Here is a 20,809-nt window from a genome sequence, read left to right on the forward strand (position 1 = left end):
TTGGCTATGTCCATGGTCCTGAGGTGGTAGAATAGGAAGTGTCATTTCGGACTGCAGGAGGATAAAATCACATCTAACCATAGGAGCCAACTCCTAGGGGCCGAGGTCCCCATGGTACCCCCAAAATAGAATATTTGAGGGGGCTCCCCCAAGTTAATAGGCATTGCCACTCAAATGGTGTGTGCATGCTGCATCTTGTAAATCGATTAGGCAGGGTGGGGCTTACCTGGGCCTCCCCAATATTTTATTCAGGTTGGCCCCCTGCATCTCACATAGTTCCTCCCTATGTACAAAAATCTTCCTGCAGGTAGAAATCTAGTACATAAGGGAGTAGGATAATCCAGAACTGGTGGGGAACTTTTGGCCCCCCAGATGTTGCTGAAGTAAGCAAGTATGGGCAATGACCAGAGATGACAGGACATGTAGTTTTGCCCAAAGCTTCGTCTACCACCTCATTCTTTCAGCAAGTCACATGGACTGTTCACCCTGATGTGGAATCTTCACCCTGATGTGGAATCTGAATGGCTTCCTTGTGCATTTCACATGAAAAATCACACAGTGTCATTCAATGAAGCTAAATGGTGGGAGATTAAGTACAGACTGTGCTTCTTCACACATTGTATAGTTCACTTCCATAAGATGTGGTGATGGTTACCAACTTGGATGACTTCAAAATAGGATGAGACAAATTCATGAATGATAAGACTATCAGTGGTCACTATTAATGATGGCTATATGCTGCCTCCAAGGGACGCAGGTGGCGCTGTGGGTTAAAGCCTCAGCGCCTAGGACTTGCCGATCGAAAGGTCGGCGGTTCGAATCCCTGCGGCGGGGTGCGCTCCCGCTGCTCGGTCCCAGCGCCTGCCAACCTAGCAGTTCGAAAGCACCTCCAGGTGCAAGTAGATAAATAGGGACCGCTTACCAGCGGGAAGGTAAACGGCATTTCCGTGTGCGGTTCTGGCTCGCCAGAGCAGCGATGTCACGCTGGCCACGTGACCCGGAAGTGTCTCCGGACAGCGCTGGCCCCCGGCCTCTTGAGTGAGATGGGCGCACAACCCCAGAGTCTGTCAAGACTGGCCCGTACGGGCAGGGGTACCTTTACCTTTACCTTTTATATGCTGCCTCCAGGAACAGAGGCACTATGTCTCTTACTACCAGATTAATGTTATTTCTTAAATGTTTCTTATTTATCCCAAAGGATTCAATCACATACCAGCAAATTCAGGTTGCACAACTATAGCTACCAAGGGATCTTGTGCAACAAACCCACTTGCCCAAAATACCAAACTTTTTGCAATAAGTAAAGTGATGTGGAAATGCATTGGAAAGCATAGATTAACATTTGTTTTGATGCAGCACCATCTAACCACCTCTCAGACAAATCAGAATGAAAACTCAGTACGGAGGAAACATTGCCTAATCTCCATGCGAACAAATCAGGCTGAATGTTCAATAAACAGATAGTCTGGAAGCACCTTCTGTTGCTGTTATTCCCATATTATCTATAGGGAACTAATTTAAAATTAGTACTGTACTCCTATATTTCATCTACATGGCTTGAAAAATGTTCAAAAACCCCTTACCATGCATGTGTTTGGCTGAGTTATGTGCAGTATCTGACACCAGTGCCAGTCATCACTGCAGATATATAGTGCAGCTGCATGACGTTTGACTGGGCCAGGACACCTGGTGAAGAACATTCAGATGATGCAGAGAGTTGCTATGTCAGCTTTTTTGGCTAAGGCATAGATACAGCGTGGTAGCATTGAACAATCCTCTATGTTTTCAGTTTGTTTGCATTAAGGTTATTGTTGGTTTATACATTCGCTTTGCATTTGTGCTTAGATTACATTGCACCAGTTGACTGGTTTAATGTGAAATAAGCATGCTATACAGAAAAATACGTTCATTCAGGATTCTAACAAAAAGAAGGCAAGGTTTGCTAGAACTTAACTTGTGTCTTAATATGAAAAGGAACATAACAGAATAGGCTAATGATTGCAATGTAAATGCTTTCATCTCTGCACATTTGGCAGTATGTAGAAGTGGCCTTTTAAGATAATTAAAATATGTAAAGCACACAGTGTCCCTTGTACCAAGCAGCACAGAGAGAATAATAATGATGAACTAGTTGGGCTCGCTGAGTGACTACATAAGTAGCAGTCTGTTGTGCTCTTCCAGTTATTGCTACTTTGATATCTGAAATTGCTAACAGTAATCTTTGCCACTAATTACATCAGAAGTGAAGCCGATGTTCTTAGCATATACTCACAATTATTGATTTTCATTGCAGACTATTCTCTTGTGTACTATCTGACTTTGAGCCAAATAATCAGTGACTATTGCGTGGCTGCTGGAAAACAGAACTGTTCTACTGTTTTTCTTCACCCAATCAGAGGAATTTAAAAGTATGTTAACATGAAAGACTTAAAAAAACAACAACCCCCACACACTGATACTTGCTCCCAAATTTTCACTTCTAAATGTATAGTCGCTTTTGTTGCGATCAGCTTATTTCCACAAATGTTTTTATGACTAGGACCTGCCCAACTTTCAACATTTTGAGATGTATGACCTGGTTGCTTGTTACCTGTCCCATAGGCCTGCTTTGCAGTACCTTTACTACCCACAGTAAGGGGAAACAGGAACATGCAAATCCTAAATTTGCTCCAGATCTCACCCTGAGTACAATCCCAGGGGCAAAGTAAAAAAAAAAGGAAACAAACCAATTTAAATGGAATGGATGCCATGAGCAGAGTTCTAGAGCTTTAATAAGCAGTTTGTTCGTTTTTGCACACTTAATGTCAAGAGATGATAAAACTTGTCTGATCCCACTTCTGTCTCTCTCCTCCAAACTGCAGTTGCCTGAGTTCTTGGATGACAGGTCAGCTACAGTCTTGGATGACATACGACCTTTACAGAGTCGGACAAGATGAGTGTGACTTTGCACCTGCTTCTCAATAACTCTGCAGCTTTTGGTAACATTGACCATGGTATCTTCCTGCACTGGCATTTAACTGGAATTGGAGGCATTGTGTTACAGTGGTTTGGGTCCTACCTATGAGTGCAAAGAGTAGCATTGGGAGGGTATTTTTTTTTGGCCCCCTGGAAGCTATGCTATTTTATCTGCAAAGCTACTTACTATCTATATGAAGCCACTGGAAGTGGTCATTAGGAGTTTTACAGCAAGGTGCCACCAGTAAACTGCTGACACTCGGCTCTATTTCTCCATGATGTTATTCAGGAGGGCCATGCGGCCCTTGGATGATGCCTGGACAGAGGGGTGGGCTGGATGAGGAAAAATAAGCTGAGCCTGAATTCTGACAAGATGGAGACATTGTGAGTGAGTGGTTCCCATGTCCAAAAAATTGGTCAGTTGCATGCCGTGGAAATTGGTTGCACTACCCCCAAATGAACAAGTATACATCTGGGAGTGATTCTGTATCCAGCTTTGTGACTAGAGCCCCAGGTAGCCTCAGTGGCTTTCCTTGTGCTTGATCCAGAAACCATAGCTTGTTCAGAATGCTGCAGCACACTTGCTGACAGGAGCGAGACCCTGTTAGCATATAACTCCTCTGCACGGAGATTTGCACTATCTGCCAATCGCTCAGTGTGGCAGCACTTACACTCTCTGCCTACTAACCTCAGCCAAGTGCCTTCTTCTCAGCCCTCTATTTAATGCTAAATAGCACCCTGAGATGGAGAAGGGAGGTCCTCCCCTTGTGATTCTAATTGAAAGATAGGGGAAGCAGATCTGCTCTCTCTCTCTTCTGTCCCTCCAGTGCAGGGGAGGAATGAACAGGAGGTGGTGGAGTAGCTGGAGGCAGAGGGGGAGGATATAGTCCTGTTGCCAAGATCCAGGTGCTGCCTTTGTTGCAGGGATCAGACACACTCACCCAAACGGAGCATATGCGGAGCAGACTCACAGGTTGAGTCTCATGACTGAAATATGTAAAATGAAATAAAAAACAAACTTGCAACTATTTGTGCATTTAGGAAAAATAGACTCTAGTAAGCCAACGGTTTAGCTCTGGGTATGAATATATAGGATTTGCAGCTATGATGCTGCAGCACAATCCAAAGCATGTTTACTCAGAGCCAAGTGCCATGGTGGTTACCTGCTTCCTTGCAGAAATGCAGCTGTTGGGATTTAGCTTGGCCCTACGTATGGCTCACTGGTTTAAGTGGGTCTTAATTCCAAGTCAGCATGTAAGATTGTGATCGCTTTTTTTTTACTGTAGGTCAAATAGAAGGCTATGACAGTGAGCAGTAAGTATTTCCTATGGCATAATCACTACTATAAGAAAGCTTTACTTCCAAATAGAGATTCCCAGGGCTTTATACGGTAAAGAGATGAGGTGCCAGTACCTGTATCTTGAGAAAATTGCCATGGGTGCCAGCACAAAACAGCTACCAATGGCAGCAAAGAAAGGAAGAGAGAAGTGTGCTGGTACTTGCTATAAAAAAGGGGGGGAGTACTGGATATTTCCGTGTTGTTGTTGTTGTTTAGTCGTTTAGTCGTGTCCGACTCTTCGTGACCCCATGGACCAGAGCACGCCAGGCACTCCTGTCTTCCACTGCCTCCCGCAGACTCATGGTCAGACTCATGTTTGTAGCTTCGAGAACACTGTCCAACCATCTCGTCCTCTGTCGTCCCCTTCTCCTTGTGCCCTCCATCTTTCCCAACATCAGGGTCTTTTCCAGGGAGTCTTCTCTTCTCATGAGGTGGCCAAAGTATTGGAGCCTCAGCTTCACGATCTGTTCTTCCAGTGAGCATTCAGGGCTGATTTCCTTAAGAATGGAGAGGTTTGATCTTCTTGCAGTCCATGGGACTCTCAAGAGTCTCCTCCAGCACCATAATTCAAAAGCATCAATTCTTCGGTGATCAGCCTTCTTTATGGTCCAGCTCTCACTTCCATACATCACTACTGGGAAAACCATGGCTTTAACTATACGGACCTTTGTTGGCAAGGTGATGTCTCTGCTTTTTAAGATGCTGTCTAGGTTTGCCATCGCCTTTCTCCCAAGGAGCAGTCGTCTTTTAATTTCATGACTGCTTTCACCATCTGTAGGGATATTTCCCTACAGTCCTATAAACAGCATTTCATTCTGGTTGAAATTGTGTGGCTTTTTACCTGGTGGGGCTCAGAGGAAGAAGAGTTTGGATTTGATATTCCGCTTTATCACTACCCTAGAGAGTCTCAAAGCGGCTAATATTCTCCTTTCCCTTCCTCCCCCACAACAAACACTCTGTGAGGTGAGTGGGGCTGAGAGACTTCAGAGAAGTGTGACTAGCCCAAGGTCACCCAGCAGCTGCATGTGGAGGAGCGGAGACTCGAACCCGGTTCCCCAGATTACAAGACTACCGCTCTTAACCACTACACCACACTGGACAAGTTTTTGTTCGCTCTCAGGGGTTTATGAACTTCTGTGCATAATTTTAGCCACCTAAAATTAAGCTTCGAAAAACGAATACGTTCTGCATTTTTAAAATTATATCCTGTTCTTCATTAGCGATGACCAGCAAGGTTCAGACACCTCGCAAAGCACAAGGAGCGTCTACCCTGCGCGGCAACAACCACAAAGCCTCAAAAGTTTTTGCGCACGCGCATATAACTGCAAAGTCCTTTAGGGCCTCCAGCCCCGCCCCTAACTTAAAAAAAGAAAGAAAACCGGCTGTTACGTAGTACGAACAGGAAGTCGGGTTATGCCATGGTCAAAGATGGCGGCGAGGAATGCGTCGGCGTGCTGGAAGGAACTCAAAATGGCCTTTTAGACATTCCATACCCTCGTAGGGAGCGCGCTTCTCCTGTCGTTAAGCGCGAGACCGGGCCCTATCAGGAGAGGTTACCGAGAGACAGAAGGAAGCTCCGCATCCAGGTAGGTTGGCCGGCGAAGGCTCCTCTCAGAGCTCACGTCGCTTGTATCTGGGAGCCAATAGATTCCCGTGGGAGGCAACACGTGGTAGCCAACCGATAACTATAGAGATAGGAAAAGTATAGATTGGCACCTCACTTTTCTGAAGTTAAGGAAGAGAATTCTGACATCCTCTTGTTGCAGGAAAAACAGCGAAGGCACCTGTGACGCTTCACATGTTCATTACGGCATAAGCTTTCGTGGGCTACGGAATCAGATGCAGTTGGAGTGTAGAGTTGCCTGGCTCCTTTTGAGGAGACACGCAGGTTGGACTAGATTGTGCTTGGGTCCTTTTGGAGTTCTGCGAATGAGGGCTACCATAGCAAGCAGTGGAGGAACTGGGAATTTGAGTGTAGCTGTGATTAGGAAGCAGCACTTTCATCCTGGAACAAAAAGTAATAGAAAGCAGTTCGTAGCGTAGTGCTTTTATTTGGAAAGGCCACTTGTTTGCTGAACATTCATCCTGATTTGTTAGAAAGGGATGCGAGGGGGCATCACGTCAAAACAAGCATTACCTGTATTTCCCAAAACAAAAAAAATTCCTTCCAGTAGCACCTTAAAGACCAACTAAGTCAGTTCTTGGTATGAGCTTTCGTGTGCATGCACACTTCTTCATCTGCATGCACACGAAAGCTCATACCAAGAACTGACTTAGTTGGTCTTTAAGGTGCTACTGGAAGGAATTTTTTTTTGTTTTGACTATGGCAGACCAACACGGCTACCTATCTGTAACTGTATTTCCCAGTGCATTTTCTTGTCACTTTCCTCACTGCAGAAAGCCCAGACTTCGGGGAAAATGGGTTTGTTGAGCAAGAGTTCCAAAGCAGTTTTAACTGTGCACCCTGAATTTGCCAGTATATGATTGTTATATCCCACTTGAAAGTCTGGAAGCCTGCTGATTTAATTTTGCCACAGGTGCACTAAAATATTGGATTTCTCACTACTGATGAATAGGAAGGGAAAGGAAGAAAAAAAGGGGGGGCATCTAGCGTCAACCTATAATTTGGGCTTTTTAAAAAATTGTTTATGCCACTGTTACTTTTGCAGATCAGGATGGGAAGTGTCAGGGAAACATAAGTTATCTGATGCCACCTAGTGGCTTCATGGAGTGTAGAAAACTCAAGAGATCACTGCATCGGCCCATCAGAAAGAAACGACACAAAAGTTGCAATCCATTTCAGGCACTAAACTCCAGGGGATGCTGTTGAATGGGGTGCTAGTGCCTCCTCTGCAGGGGCTGTGGGGCGACAGAAGACTCCAGGGACTAGGTTAAGTATCCTCACCAGGAGTTGGCTGACTACGTTGCCTATTCATGGTGTGAGTCTGTGTCTGTTTATTCCGAAGTAAGGCCCATTGAGTTCAATGTAACTCACTCCCATGTAAGTGTGTGTAGGATTACAGCCTAATAACTTAATTAATATGTGGGGTTAACAAATTATTTAAAAATTAGTCCCCTGCTGCACACCACGACTACGTGGAGTGATGGGAATGTACATTCATATGTGGTGGGATTGTCCGTTAGTTAATGAATTTTGGAAACAGATTGGTATAGAAATATCGGGAATTGTGGGAAGGAATGTGGAAATATATAAATTAATGGTTCTTATTAGCCTGAGTAGTACTGAGTTAAAAACAAAAGAGGAATGTAAATGGGTAAAATTGATGGTAATTGCAGCCAGACAGGTTATAGCGAGTAATTGGAAAAATGCAGAAGAGCTAGGGGTGAACCAATGGAGGAAAAAACTGAATAATATTATAATTTTAGAATACCTAACTGTGAAGATACATAGAATGAAAGGGTTTAAGATCAGTGAGAAGGAGGAGGATTGGTTTGAGAAGATATTGAATTATTTGGGTAGGTTTGAACAATTTGGGGCAATTAAAATGTTAAAAGTTAAATAAACCTTGTGGAGGGAGGAGTGTTAAGGTATATAGAAGTGTACATATGGTTGATTTGAATATGTTATTATCGAATATTATTGAATATATATTATTGAATATGTATATTATTGAATATGTATACCCAATGTATCAGCCGCCTGGGGAGTTTCACTGTTTGTGTTTTGGTGGTTGGTAAAAATAAATAAATAAATAAATGAACAAATAAGAGTCCCCTGCTCTTCTACAGTACAGTGTAATATTTATTTGTGACGCTTGCATGCTGGCCCATGCTGTAAGGTTCTCTCAGCTGCTTACAATAAATAAGTATGGAAGTAACTTTAATACAGCCGAAAACATAAAATGAAAAACAACATGAATTCAAGAATAAAGCACAACTCCAAGGTTATAACCAATCTGAAACACTGAGAGGACCAAGACTATGTGAGTTGTTGTCCTGCCCCACTTCTGAAAAAATGGGTGACATAGGAGCCAACTCCTAGGGGCTGTGGGGGCTTTGGCTCAACAATAAAATATTTGAGGGGGCTGTCCCCCCACAAAGTTGATGGGCATTCCCATTCAAATGGTGTGTGCGCACTGTGCCATGTGATTGATTATGTGGGATGGAGCTTACAAGGGCTCCCACAATATTTTATTCAAGTTGGCACCCCGATGGGTGATACGTCTCCTTTCCAATTCTGATTCTGCACAAGGCAAGGAATAAAAATGGTGTGGGGAGCAATGCTGAAGGCTTTTCCTTTTTTCACAAATTTGATACTTTTTAGACTTCCTTCGGCTTCTCTGACAATCACCCATGATTTCTTCTCAGTTTACGCATTTCTCTGTTTATATTGCCATTAAACTTCCCTCCCACTCCTATTTGTTTTTTTAACAATATATCTCTGTGTTCACAGTGCTTCTTGAAATCCCACCAGTGTTGTTTGCACATCACATATTCTTTTCAGATATTCAACAAATTTCCCCCAGTCCTCGATGAACTTTTGGTCTTGAAGATATATAATTTTTCCGATTAATCTGTCCAATTCTGCATAATCAGTCAGCTTCAGTCTCCAATCTTCTATTGTCGGTATCTCCTCTTGTTTCCATTTCTGGGCCAGTAGAATTCTTGCTGCTGTGGCTGCGTATTGGAAAAGTTTACAGTCTTTTCTTCTAATTTCGTTCCCTGTAATTCCTAAAAGAAAGATCTCTGGTTTCTTTACAAATGTATATTTTAACATCTTTTTCATTTTGTTATAGATCACCTCCCTGAAACCCTTCACTTTCTTACATTCCCACCACATATGGTAAAACGTACCTTCTTTTTCTTTACATTTCCAACATTTGTTGCATGTCTTATACATTTTTGATAGTTTTACCGGTGTAATATACCATCTGTAAAACATTTTCATAACATTTTCTTTAAGTACTGTACATGCAGTAAATCTTAAATTCTCTTTCCACAGTTTTTCCCAATCCTCAAACTGAATATTATAACCAAAGTCTCTGGCCCATTGTATCATTTGACTTCTTCATCTTTGGTATTCCATTCCAACAATATTTTATACATTTTTGACAAAATTTTACAATTATTATTTATCACATCTGTCTGAAACTTTGAGTCTTTTTCAACATAACCCCTTTCTTTAATATCTTTTTTAAACATTTCGTTTACCTGGAAATAGTGCAACCAATCATATACATGTTCTTTAACTTGTTCATATGGTTTTAGTTTCCATTTTCCTCCTTCTTTGATTATCATTTCACCGTATGTAATCCATTTACCTCTCATATTTGCTTTCTTTACACTCATAACCTCTAATGGTGATAACCAGTGTGGAACTTTCGGTTCTAATAGGTTTTTATACCTCTCCCATATTTCAATCAGTGGACTCCGGAATATGTGGTTCCCAAAACCTTTATGAACTTTCTTCTTTTCAGCCCATAGATACGCGTGCCATCCAAATCTGCTATCAAAACCCTCTAAGTCTAATAGTTCTTTATTCTCTAATTTTATCCAGTCTCTCAACCAGCAAAGACATGCTGCTTCATAGTATAGTTTCAGATCTGGCAGGGCGAAGACTCCTCTTTCCTTTGCATCTGTTAATAATTTATATTTAATTCTTGGCTTCTTGCCCTGCCAGATATATCTTGAAAGCACTCTTTGCCACTCTCTAAAGATTGCTACCCCCTTTAATATGGGGATAGTTTGAAATAGGAATAACATCTTTGGAAGGACACTCATTTTTATCGTAGATATTCTACCCCAAAACGATAATTTCATTCTTCCAATGCTGAAGGCTTTTCTAGCCCTGCAGTGGCCTGCTTTGTCTGTCTGTCTGTCTCTCCCTCCACCTTCTTCTAAGATGCACACTTTAACCTTCACATCACTGTAGCTACAGCAATGTTGACTGAAATTTCAGCAAGGTGCTCTATTCCCCATTTGTATCGGGCACCCTGCTTCCATTTCATGTCTGTAAAGGGGCAATATTTAATGGGAAATAGTAATAAAAAACTAAATTTATACTTCCTTGTACAGCTGTTTTTAAAGACATTGAAAGTGTCTCTTTCCCCCTGCTTCATTTCTTATTTTGATTTGCCTGGCCTGCAAGCATAAATATTTCCCCATCTTCCTTTCACAGAAATGGATACTTTTGTTGAAGAACTGAGAAGAAAAAGAGGGCAGATAAATTTGGAAGGAGAAACACAGGATGTGCATGCAGCCACAACAACGACAGCTCCCATCCCAGGAATTTATTTACCTTTACTCCCAAGATATTTTCACTACACAAGTAAGTTATTGATTGCTGGTTGGTAAGATTCCTTATTGCTTTGCATGGTATGATAGGACTATCAACAATGGAAGCAAGAAGCAAAAATGGTGGAAAACCTTTTCCTCATTTATGCCCTCATCAGTCTACAGTAGGTGGCAGCAGCACATTTTTTTTTGCATGAAGTTATGTTTGCATGGGTGGTGCTGTGGGTTAAACCACACGGGTTTAACCACAGGGATTCGGGTGGCGCTGTGGTTAAACCACAGAGCCTAGGACTTGTTGATCAGAAGGTCGGCGGTTCGTATCCCTGCGACAGGGTGAGCTCCCGTTGTTCGGTCCCTGCTCCTGCCAACCTAGCAGTTCGAAAGCACATCAAAGTGCAAGTAGATAAATAGGTACCGCTCCGGCGGGAAGGTAAACGGTGTTTCCGTGTGCTGCTCTGGTTCGCCAGAAGCAGCTTAGTCATGCTGGCCACATGACCCGGAAGCTGTACGCCGGCTCCCTCGGCCAATAAAGCGAGATGAGCGCCGCAATCCCAGAGTCGGTCACGACTGGACCTAATGGTCGGGGGTCCCTTTACCTTTACCTTTATGTTTGCATGAAGCTATGAAGGAAGTTAGACAGTTTAGTAGTATGGTATTGGATTTTATGTTCCAAAGATGAAATGCAGGATTGATTCCTGTGTTTACTTGCCAGATGCAACCAAGAATGTATGGGCTTTTGTCTTTTCCTCTAAATTGTAATTTAAGTCTATAACTGCATTAGAAACACATCAAAATTATTCTCATGTCTGTTACCAAAATTATTCTTGTGTTGTAGCATCTAGGGTCGGAATGCACTCGGAATTTCAGAAGGCAAAAGAAGGTTGTTTAAACTGCATCCAGGATTCCCTTTTGCAAGGCCAGTTGCAGAGGGCTGCAGAATTAATCATAAGCTACATAGAAATGTTGGAGCATTACAGTAAAGACAGACTGCGGGCTGCTCCTGAAGTAAGTAGACGAGCTAATCCCCTGATTCTGAACAGGAAAGACGGAAAATGGTCTCTGTGATTCTTGTGTCCTATGCTTCCATCATGTAATATGTTTAGGAATAGGGTAGAGCAATTTTTGGACCAAGGGTGGGCTGCCTTTCTTCTATTGATGGCTGTATTCTGTTGGGGATAGCCTTTTGTTGAAGTACATGCCAGTGATGGAAAGGGCAAAACCTAAAGTAGTTTCTCCTTTCTGCCATCTCATAGAATTATTATAATTATTAAATTAATATACTGTCCTATATCCATAGATCTGAGGGTGGTTCACAACATTAAATTGCAATTATAGAACTGTAGAGTTGGAACAGACACAAGGGTTTGTTTGTTTGTATACCACCCTTCTTCTGAAGATCCCAGGGTACTTCACAACAGGAAAATACAAAATGAGAATACAAAAACAAGCTGAAAAAGCCTGTCCCACAAACACATTTTAAAAGCCATCAGCCAAACACCTGACTGAAGAGAAATGTTGATTGAGTTTCAGCCTGTTGGCTCTTATCCAATCCATTAGTGAAGTGAGACAATGGTCCAGAACTTTCATTGCCTCACCTGCAATTGTAAAGGAGAAGTAGAGCTGTTTGTCATCAGCATATTGCTGACCACGTGCTCCAGAACACTGGATGACCCCACTCAGTAGTTTCATGTAGATGTTAAACAGCACAAGGGGTAACATTGATCCCTCAGGAACTCCACATTGAAGGCTCTATGGGGCCAAAGAACACTGCCTCTAGGAACGACCAGCCAAGTAGGTCGCTCCAGAAGGATACCACGGTCGATGGTTATCGAATGTTATTGAGAGTTGGGGTTCAGCCCCCTGCAATGCAGGAATCTTTTGCCCAACGTGGGGCTCAAACCCACAACCATGAGGTAAAGAGTCTCATTCTCTACCAACTGAGCTTATCAGACTGAGCTATGCTTCTCTCTGTCTTTCCCTCTCCAGCCAGTGGGCTGCTGGGATAGGGATAGATTGCTCTTGCCAGAGATATAACCTGATTGCTTGCAGAAGGCTTTTGAAACAGTGTTGAGGGCCACATGAAATTAGACCAAGGGCCACTTGTTGCCTATCCCCAATTTAGGCTGTTTTGTTGTGCATTTAATTCTGTGTCACGATGGCTGCAAATTTTTGCATTATGCAATTAGAAGTGCTCTTTGTGCCTGTTGTAAGTGACCGTATACTTCAAAGCTATGCTTATATTGGCTTTTTGTAGCTGTCGTTTGCGTCTGTGTTCTGAATGTGTGTTCTCCGTGCTAGGAGATCTGGAGAATAGGAACTGAGATCTTGCAGCGGCATCCACGGAGCAATATTCAAGAGACCAACCACTTTGCAGATCAGATGAAAAATTTAGGAGTAAAAGGATATTTAAAGGTGAGGAGAGTTCCAAAGGATCATTAAGATCACAATACTTATTTTTCATAGAAAACATTATTAACATTATTATTGCTATTATTAAGAGTGCTGCTCATTCTTCCACGTATAGCAGGGATGGGGAACTTTTTAGTTCACCATAGCGATTTTGGGTGGCAACTCCTTTGAAGTGCGTTTTCCAAGTGGTTTGTTTTGAACGTAATTCAGTGTGCAAGCCATGCTTTTTCCTTCCTCTCACCTGATATCTCATGTGACTTTAGGGGTGTGGCGGGTGGGCATGGTTTGAGGAAGATGGCCTCACAAACATAATTAGGACCTCTGCAGGATTAGGCCCATGAGCCGGAGGTTCCTCACCCTTTCTATTTCTCGTTGCGGAGATTTGTAGCAATGTCCATTACTCCTAGTAGAAGTTTCTTTGGTAAAACATATCCTTAATTACAGAATAGAGTTATTGTTTTGCTGTTTTGTATATGTATATATATATATGTATGTATGTATATGTATATATATGCACAGTTCTGCACCTTGATCTCCAGTAAATTGACCCCATGTACATGCAAAAAAGTGTACCATTTGTATACTTGTAGAGTTCAAACTGGGAGTCCCTAAAAATTTTACCTGATTTTGTGTTAATTCCTTTATATTCAGTTTTCCACTCATTTATAATTCTGTTTCATATCATTTGCATATTTTTTTTTAAATGTTAAGCTAAACGGAGTAATTCCATTTTGGTTTACATTCAGAAGTCTAGTTCTTTTTCATTCTTTCTTGGTGTACAGAAGCTTTAGTCCCTGTTCCACTGGGTTGCTACTGAGCCAGTTTGAACCTTGACTGGGATCCAGTGAGTGTTAGTGCATTTGCCAAGATTTGAATGGCGTGTGCTGATGTTAATTGCATTGCCAATTTGATAGTGGTCCCCCATTTATTTCCAGGTCCAGCATCATTCAAATGGCATATCCCTGTTGCTCTTGCAAAGCTGCCAAATTTTTCACTGAAAGTAGTGGGGAAACCCCCGTATGTAGTAGGTCTTTGAGCCCATTGGGTTTGCATTGTAGCATTTTATTCAGAACCGCCGCTGCTGCTGCGGATTGTAAGCTAGGTTGAAATTGTTGTAGGTTTCTTTAGAGCACGCCTTCCACCTCCTGTGCAACGGGTTTGAGGATGAGGCTTATCAGAACCTGGTCCTGGCAGAAAGCTGGAAGTACGGAGAACAAACAGTCATTCAGAACAAAGAACTGAAACTCATTCAAGGTTACAGGGGGCTGCTCGACTATTCTAAGTGGTTGAAAAAGAAGGCGGACATGTTGGGGCTTGGTGAGTATGCGCCTTAGGGAAAATCGTTGCAGGACATAGATGGCCATGATTATTATGCTCAGCTCTTGAAATTGGAAGCATAGAATGAGACTCTAATGCTGGACTTTGAATATGCACCTAAGTCCTAATAATGTTTTTATTGTCTGTCTGTTTTGTATCCCACCCACAGCAAGGATGAATGAATAGAGGAATACAGTGGTGCCTCGCAAGACGAAATTAATTCGTTCCGCAAGTTTTTTCGTCTTGCGAGTTTTTCGTCTTGCGAAGCACGGTTTCCCATAGGAATGCATTAAAAATCAATTAATGCGTTCCTATGGAAACCGCCTTCAGACCAGGTCTGGGACAGTCTGTCCCCCGACCTCTTCTGAAGGCTGAGGGGGGGGGACAAGGGCTTTTCTTCCCACCCCCAGCATTTTAAAAAACCCCGGGACAGCATTTTAAAATGCTGGCGGGCGGCAGCGAAGGCTTCGCTGCCGCCCGCCAGCATTTAAAAATCGCCCCGGGACAGCGGAGGACTTCTCCACTGTCCCGGGGCGATTTAAAAGCCCCCAGGAAGGCAGGCAGGGGGGACAAAGACTTTTGCCCCCCGCCAGCCTTCAGAAGAGGTCGGGGGACAGACTGTCCCAGACCTGGTCTGAAGGCGGTTTCCTGGATGGCTTTTCCTTCAAAAGCCGTCCAGGACAGCGGAGAAACACGCTGCTTTTCTCCGCTCTCCCGGGAAGGCAGGCAGGGGGGAGCAAAGACTTTCACCCCCCGCCCGCCTTCAGAAGAGGTCCTGGACCTCTTCTGAAGGCCGGCGGGGGAGCAAAAGTCTTTGCTCCCCCCGCCTGCCTTCAAAAGCCGTCCAGGATAGCGGGAAGCGCTTCCCTGCTATCCCGGACTGCTTTTAAAATGCTGGCGGTGGGGAGCAAAGCCTTTTGGCCCCCGCCGGCCTTCCTGGACCTCTTCTGAAGGCCGGAGGGGGGGGGAAAGGCTTTGCTCCCCACCGCCAGCATTTAAAAGAGGTCCCCGGAGATTTCCCTATGGGCTTTCTTCTTGCGAAGCAAGCCCATAGGGAAATTCGTCTTGCGAAGTGCCTCAAAAAACGGAAAACCCTTTCGTCTTGCGGGTTTTTCGTCTTGCGAGGCATTCGTCTTGCGGGGCACCACTGTAGTCAGTATGAAACAATAATCAAGAACAACACACAAAATAACACTATACAGTGCAGCAGTCAGTGGTATTTGGACTACTAAACTGTCCTGAGGTCATAGTTAAATCAGAAGTCGTGTCTTTGGGATTTCAGCATTAAGCAATTGTTAGGGAGTAAGTCCAGTGACGCGGGTGGCGCTGTGGGTTAAATCACAGAGCCTAGGACTTGCCGATCAGAAGGTCGGTGGTTTGAATCTCCGCCACGGGGTGAGCTCCCGTTGCTTGGTCCCTGTTCCTGTCAACCTAGCAGTTCGAAAGCACGCCAGTGCAAGTAGATAAATAGGGACCGCTCCGGCGGGAAGATAAACAGCGTTTCCGTGTGATGCTCTGGTTCGCCAGAAGTGGCTTAATCATGCTGGCCACATGACCCGGAAGCTGTCTGCGGACAAACGCTGGCTCCCTCGGCCTATAGAGCAAGATGAGCGTGCAACCCCAGAGTCGGTCACGACTGGACCTAATGGTCAGGGTTCCCTTTACCTTTACCTTTAAGTCCAGTGAACTCGACGGAACTTATGAACAAACATGCTTAGGATTGTGTTGTTAAGTCTGCCTTCCTCATCAGGTGAAGGTTAGTTTTTTTGAATAGTTTGTTGAGAGTTTTCTGCTCTTATCATCATTGCATCTGAACCGCAGGAACTCAAACTGAATGGCATTCTCAGTAAAGCAGACTTGACTGACGTTTTCGTTTCAGTCTGCTTTGCCATTAAGTTTAATCAGATTCATTGACTTGCAGTAAACATAAAGCTTAATCATCATTTGTTGCCTTAAGAGGTGGGTGGGGTTTATCACCTGTCAACGTGGTCTCTGCTTGAAAGAGGTTCCCTGCTTAATAGTCCTCTGTTTGACTCTTTTGGGACCAGAAAGATATGTTGTGAATTTCTTTGGTTCTTCTCTTTCAGAAAGCTTTTTATTTTTATTTTTAGGGTGCTTGGAAAGTGAGATTAGTTTCATGATTTACCTGAGTTGCAGATCCCTGTGCTTAATATAAGAGGTTATATTATGCCTTGTCTTTCACAGATGAGGACAGCTACGCAGTGTCTTCTATTCAGCAGGAAATGCGCATCTTGTACCGCCAGGCTAAAGTCAGCCTCAAGGAGATCATTAAAATTCCTGGAGTTTGGGATCCTTTTGTGAAGTGTTATGTGGATGTAAGAGCATGCTTCACTCCTCCCCCATCCCCCAAATCTTGATCTAAGTAGTTGCTGGCTGTTCCAAGTTTTTGTAGCTCAAGGAATACTAGAAAAACATCTTTCATAGCAATTAGTAAAATAGGACTCTGAAAAAGTGTCTAGAAAGCATTGGGGAGTCTTGGGACTTCTCTGTCATAACATATGATGATGTTCATTGGCTTAAAAAAATGTGGCTTTTAAAAAATACTAGATAGATTGCCAGTTCAAATGTAATGGCTAACTGGAGTTTGCTTGGATCAGGAAGCGAGATAATTGTAGGAGGAGAAAGCCTTCAGCCCCAAGTTTTGAACCCAATGACCAAACCATGGTTTGGCAATTTGATCCAAATGATATTCTCTCTCTTTCTCCCTTTCCCTCCCTCCCTCTTCTCTCTCTGTGTGCACCAAACCAATCACATTTAGTGATATGTATATACAGCAGCGTAGCGTGGGTTGTCATCACCCGGGGCAAGGCAAGTAATTTGCGCCCCCTAACCCGTGGATTGCGCCCCCTAACCGTACGCCTGGCACCCCCCCCTCCACAGTGGGCGATGACCTGGCGGCTCGGATCGGATTCACACAGCCAGCACTGCAGTGAGAGAGAGTGAGTGAGCCAGGTAGGGGCAGAGAGCTGCGAGTGCGAGTGCCCCCCCAGATGTTGCGCCCGGTGTGGCCGGCCCCCCCTGCACCCCCCACGCTACGCCACTGTGTATATATTATCCAGCCATAAGTTCCCACCTGGATTTTACTTTTTTATTCTAAAGCTCTTATTTCTGATCCATTAAATTGGATTATTGCAGTGTATTCTATGCGGGGCTTCCCTTGTGCTTGACCCAGAAGCTGCAGTTAGTGCAGAACGCTGCAGCACAGTTGCTGATAGGAGTGAGACCTTGCCTGCATATAACACCTCTGCTCAGAGGTCTGCACCCGGCTGCCAGGCCAAGTTCAAGAGGTTACAATTAGTATATGAAGCCCTTAACAGCTTGGGACCAGTTAACTAGCAGGATCACCCTACCCCTATAACAGATGTACCTCGACTTCCAAAACATTCAACTTCCAAGGTGTGGAAGTCCTGTCTTTGGCTTCCAAAAGAACGTTCTAAAACTGGAACAATAACTTTCGGTTTTTGATCGTTTGGGAGCCAAAACATTTGGCAACTAAGCCATTCGTGTTCCAAGGTACGACTGTATAACCACTTAGCCTCTTCAGTCTGTGGAACTGGTACTGTTACAGTTCCTCAAAATACTGATTCCACACTTGTAAGAAATGGATAGTTTCGTGTGGAACTTTGGAACTCCATGTGTATTGACATCAGGCAGGCACCTTCATTGTAATCTTTCCAGTGTCACCTTAAACATTTTTGTTTAGGTAAGACTATCCAGACACGTTGAAGTTAAACACACTTTATCTCTTTTTAGCTGCTTGCTGTTGATTTTAATCTTTTGAATATTTTTAAATACGTCATTTTAACTGTGTTTTATCAATAATTTAAAAGGGTTTTTTTTGGGTAAACTGCTTAGAGGTGTTTTTTGTTTTTTTGACGATCAAGTGGTATACAAATTTTGTTTTAAAAAATCATTTCAGTCACCTGATTGTTGACTGTATTATGTTCACTTGAGAAGATTTTTCTTTAAAAAAAAATTTCCTTGTTGCAAAACACTCTTTTGGGTACCTCAAGGTGAAAATGTGGTCCCCAACCTTAAATAATCAGCTGTACATTTGTGTGTTTCCTCAGATGCTGGAATATTATGAGGAGTACGAAGAAGCAAGAGAAGTGTTGAGCGAATATGCATACAATTCCAAATTTCCTCCAAACCCTAATGCACATGTCTTCTTATATCAGTTCCTAAAGAGAAGGGGTGAATCGAGGAAAACTCAGATGTCTGCACTCCAGGTATTATATTCAGGCCTTATTTAATGGTCACCATTTAATTGTGTAGCAGTTAGACTGTCGGACTAGGAGCTGAGAGACCAGAGTTCAATTTCCTGCTCAGCCATGAAGCTCACTGAGTGACCTTTAGCCAGTCACTGTCTCTGGGTCCAGCCCTCCTCACAGGGATTGTTGTGAGGAGAAATTGGAGAGGTGGAAAACCATGTATGCCACCATGAGCTCTAGGAGGGAAAATGAGATATAAAAGTAATTAAATTTTAAAATGTCACAGTAATCCATTAACTGTGGTTCATTATGACATGAGGTTGAGGTACACTGTGTCTGGAATGCCTATGAACAACAACAACAACATTGTTTATAGGCTAACAATTAGCCTATGAACAATGTTGTTGTTGTTAATTATTATTATTTTAATTATTTATTATACACACATACATGGAGATTTGTTTTCCTGTAAGCACGCTGTAAATTCAATTTTCACACCCCCTCAGACTTGATGTTGCAGAATTGCAGAAGAAATTCTTTGTCCCTAGTATACTTAGGCTATAAAGTGAAATTATTGGACCAATCCAGTCCCCTGCTATAGTGAACTTTGGCACAAGCCTCTGCTCATAATTTGTCTGTTGAAACTGGTGGGATAGGGAAGTGCATAACTTTGTCTCAAGATGGATGTTTAGTGTCTTTGTCTTTTTCTTTTTAGATCTTGCACGAACTTGTCCCTTCTCACGAACTGATGCTGGAATATTACGCCATGCTGAAAAAGTCAAGTAAGGCGTTTTAATTATTGTGCTTTAAGATACACAGAATTAGGATCAGGTTGCCTCCCTTCCCTCTCCCCTTAATGTGATTCGCTCTTAATTTCAGAAAAAAGGAAAAACCAGAAGCTACGGCTGGAAGTTATTTTTGCAGCCTTGGACTCTGCTGGGTGGAAGGAGAATGTCAAAGCCTGGAGCTGCTTGGCAAAGGAGATCGTAGAAATATTGCAGAAGTGGGTGAATGGTGAAATCAGCTGCCCCATGTGATGTATCTCTTGCTTGACTGCACCTCTGCAGACTGCAGACGGTGCACTGAGGATATTTGACTGCCCCCTCATTCAAAAACTTCCCGACATATTTGAAAATATGTCAGGGGAAGGCTTTAGACACTTTTACCTGCATTCAAAACTGCACCAGTTTTCTAATGGGATATAATTGGTTAAATTTTTTTAGCTGTTTTCATTTCATAATACCTTTTAGTTCATTTAGTTCATTCACCTTTTTGGATTTCTGGGTCCTTGCGACCTGGGACCTCCAAAATGTTGTCATTTGTGGACCTTAAGGTCCTCCGCGGGGCATACCAAGAGAGGCGGCCCCGTAGGTACATGGGTCCTAGGCCGCATAGGGCTTTAAAGGTCAAAACTAGCACCTTAAACCTTTTAACCTTTAAAGCCCTATATGGCATAGGACCCTCGTACCTACGGGACCGCCTCTCCTGGTATGTAGACCTTACAATCTACAAATAACAAAACCCTGAGTATCCTGACCCCCAGGGAGATTAGACTGGCCTCAACCAGAGCCAGGGCCTTTTCGGCCGTGGCCCCGGCCTGGTGGAATGCTCTCTCACAAGAGACTAGGGCCCTGCGAGAGTTGACATCTTTTTGCAGGGCCTGCAAGACAGAACTGTTCCACCAGGCCTTTGGCCAGGTTCAGTCTGACTCATTTTCTCTTTGTATGAACAATTACGAAGGAGGTTTCCCTTATATAGGTCCTTATAATATCAGTGGAAATAATTGGTCCTGGTGAGTATTAACCGCTTTCAATTTTAACTTGAGGATGGCCATTTGTCCAGTCTAATTTTAATTTATTTGAATTAATTTTGGGATGCATTTTAATTGCTTGTTTATTTTTATGTATATTGTGTTTTATATGATGTTAGCCGCTCTGAGCCCAGCTCTGGCAGGGGAGGGCGGGATACAAATAATAGTAATAATAATAATAATAATTTATTATACAGCCCTGCATTCATGAAAGATACTAGCCTACAAAAAGTAGCCTATCTTTTTTTTTTTTTTACTCCATGCGGCACCAATTTATATCAAAAATGTGCAGAGCAGGTTGCATGTTTTTCTTCTTGAATTTAGGACATTAACTGGAAACTGAACATTTTTTCGCTGCAAGGGCTCAGCCAAAAACAAGTGATGGCGTTTGAATATTAGCAAAGCACCCTTTTAAATCACTGAGTTAAATAACCATAAGTAATCTTCCATGCCCCTGAAATAGGGGTAGCCAACGTGGCAGACTATAGTAGT

At 43.1% G+C, this 20,809-nt stretch overlaps 1 protein-coding gene across 4 annotated transcripts in view; it reads left to right on the plus strand.

Moving 5' to 3' along the window:
• Positions 1-20,809, plus strand: part of TAF1A (TATA-box binding protein associated factor, RNA polymerase I subunit A) — a 43,734-nt gene that overhangs the window by 20,362 nt on the left and 2,563 nt on the right. The window contains exons 1-9 of one of the 4 annotated variants that reach the window (XM_083733586.1): positions 3,320-3,339; positions 10,434-10,583; positions 11,385-11,554; positions 12,848-12,961; positions 14,077-14,275; positions 16,481-16,611; positions 18,367-18,525; positions 19,223-19,289; positions 19,387-19,510. In XM_083733586.1, coding sequence (XP_083589712.1) covers positions 10,436-10,583; positions 11,385-11,554; positions 12,848-12,961; positions 14,077-14,275; positions 16,481-16,611; positions 18,367-18,525; positions 19,223-19,289; positions 19,387-19,510 — 1,112 coding nt within the window. In that variant the 5' untranslated portion in view covers positions 3,320-3,339; positions 10,434-10,435. Of the gene's footprint in view, positions 1-3,319; positions 3,340-5,660; positions 5,881-6,009; positions 6,183-10,433; positions 10,584-11,384; positions 11,555-12,847; positions 12,962-14,076; positions 14,276-16,480; positions 16,612-18,366; positions 18,526-19,222; positions 19,290-19,386; positions 19,511-20,809 lie in introns of those variants that run through there. The other 3 variants (XM_083733585.1, XM_083733584.1, XM_083733587.1) reach the window with 3 other exon arrangements.

The sequence above is a fragment of the Podarcis gaigeae genome, assembly GCF_964106915.1.
Source record: "Podarcis gaigeae genome assembly, chromosome: 3".
Taxonomy (NCBI): Eukaryota; Metazoa; Chordata; class Lepidosauria; order Squamata; family Lacertidae; genus Podarcis; species Podarcis gaigeae.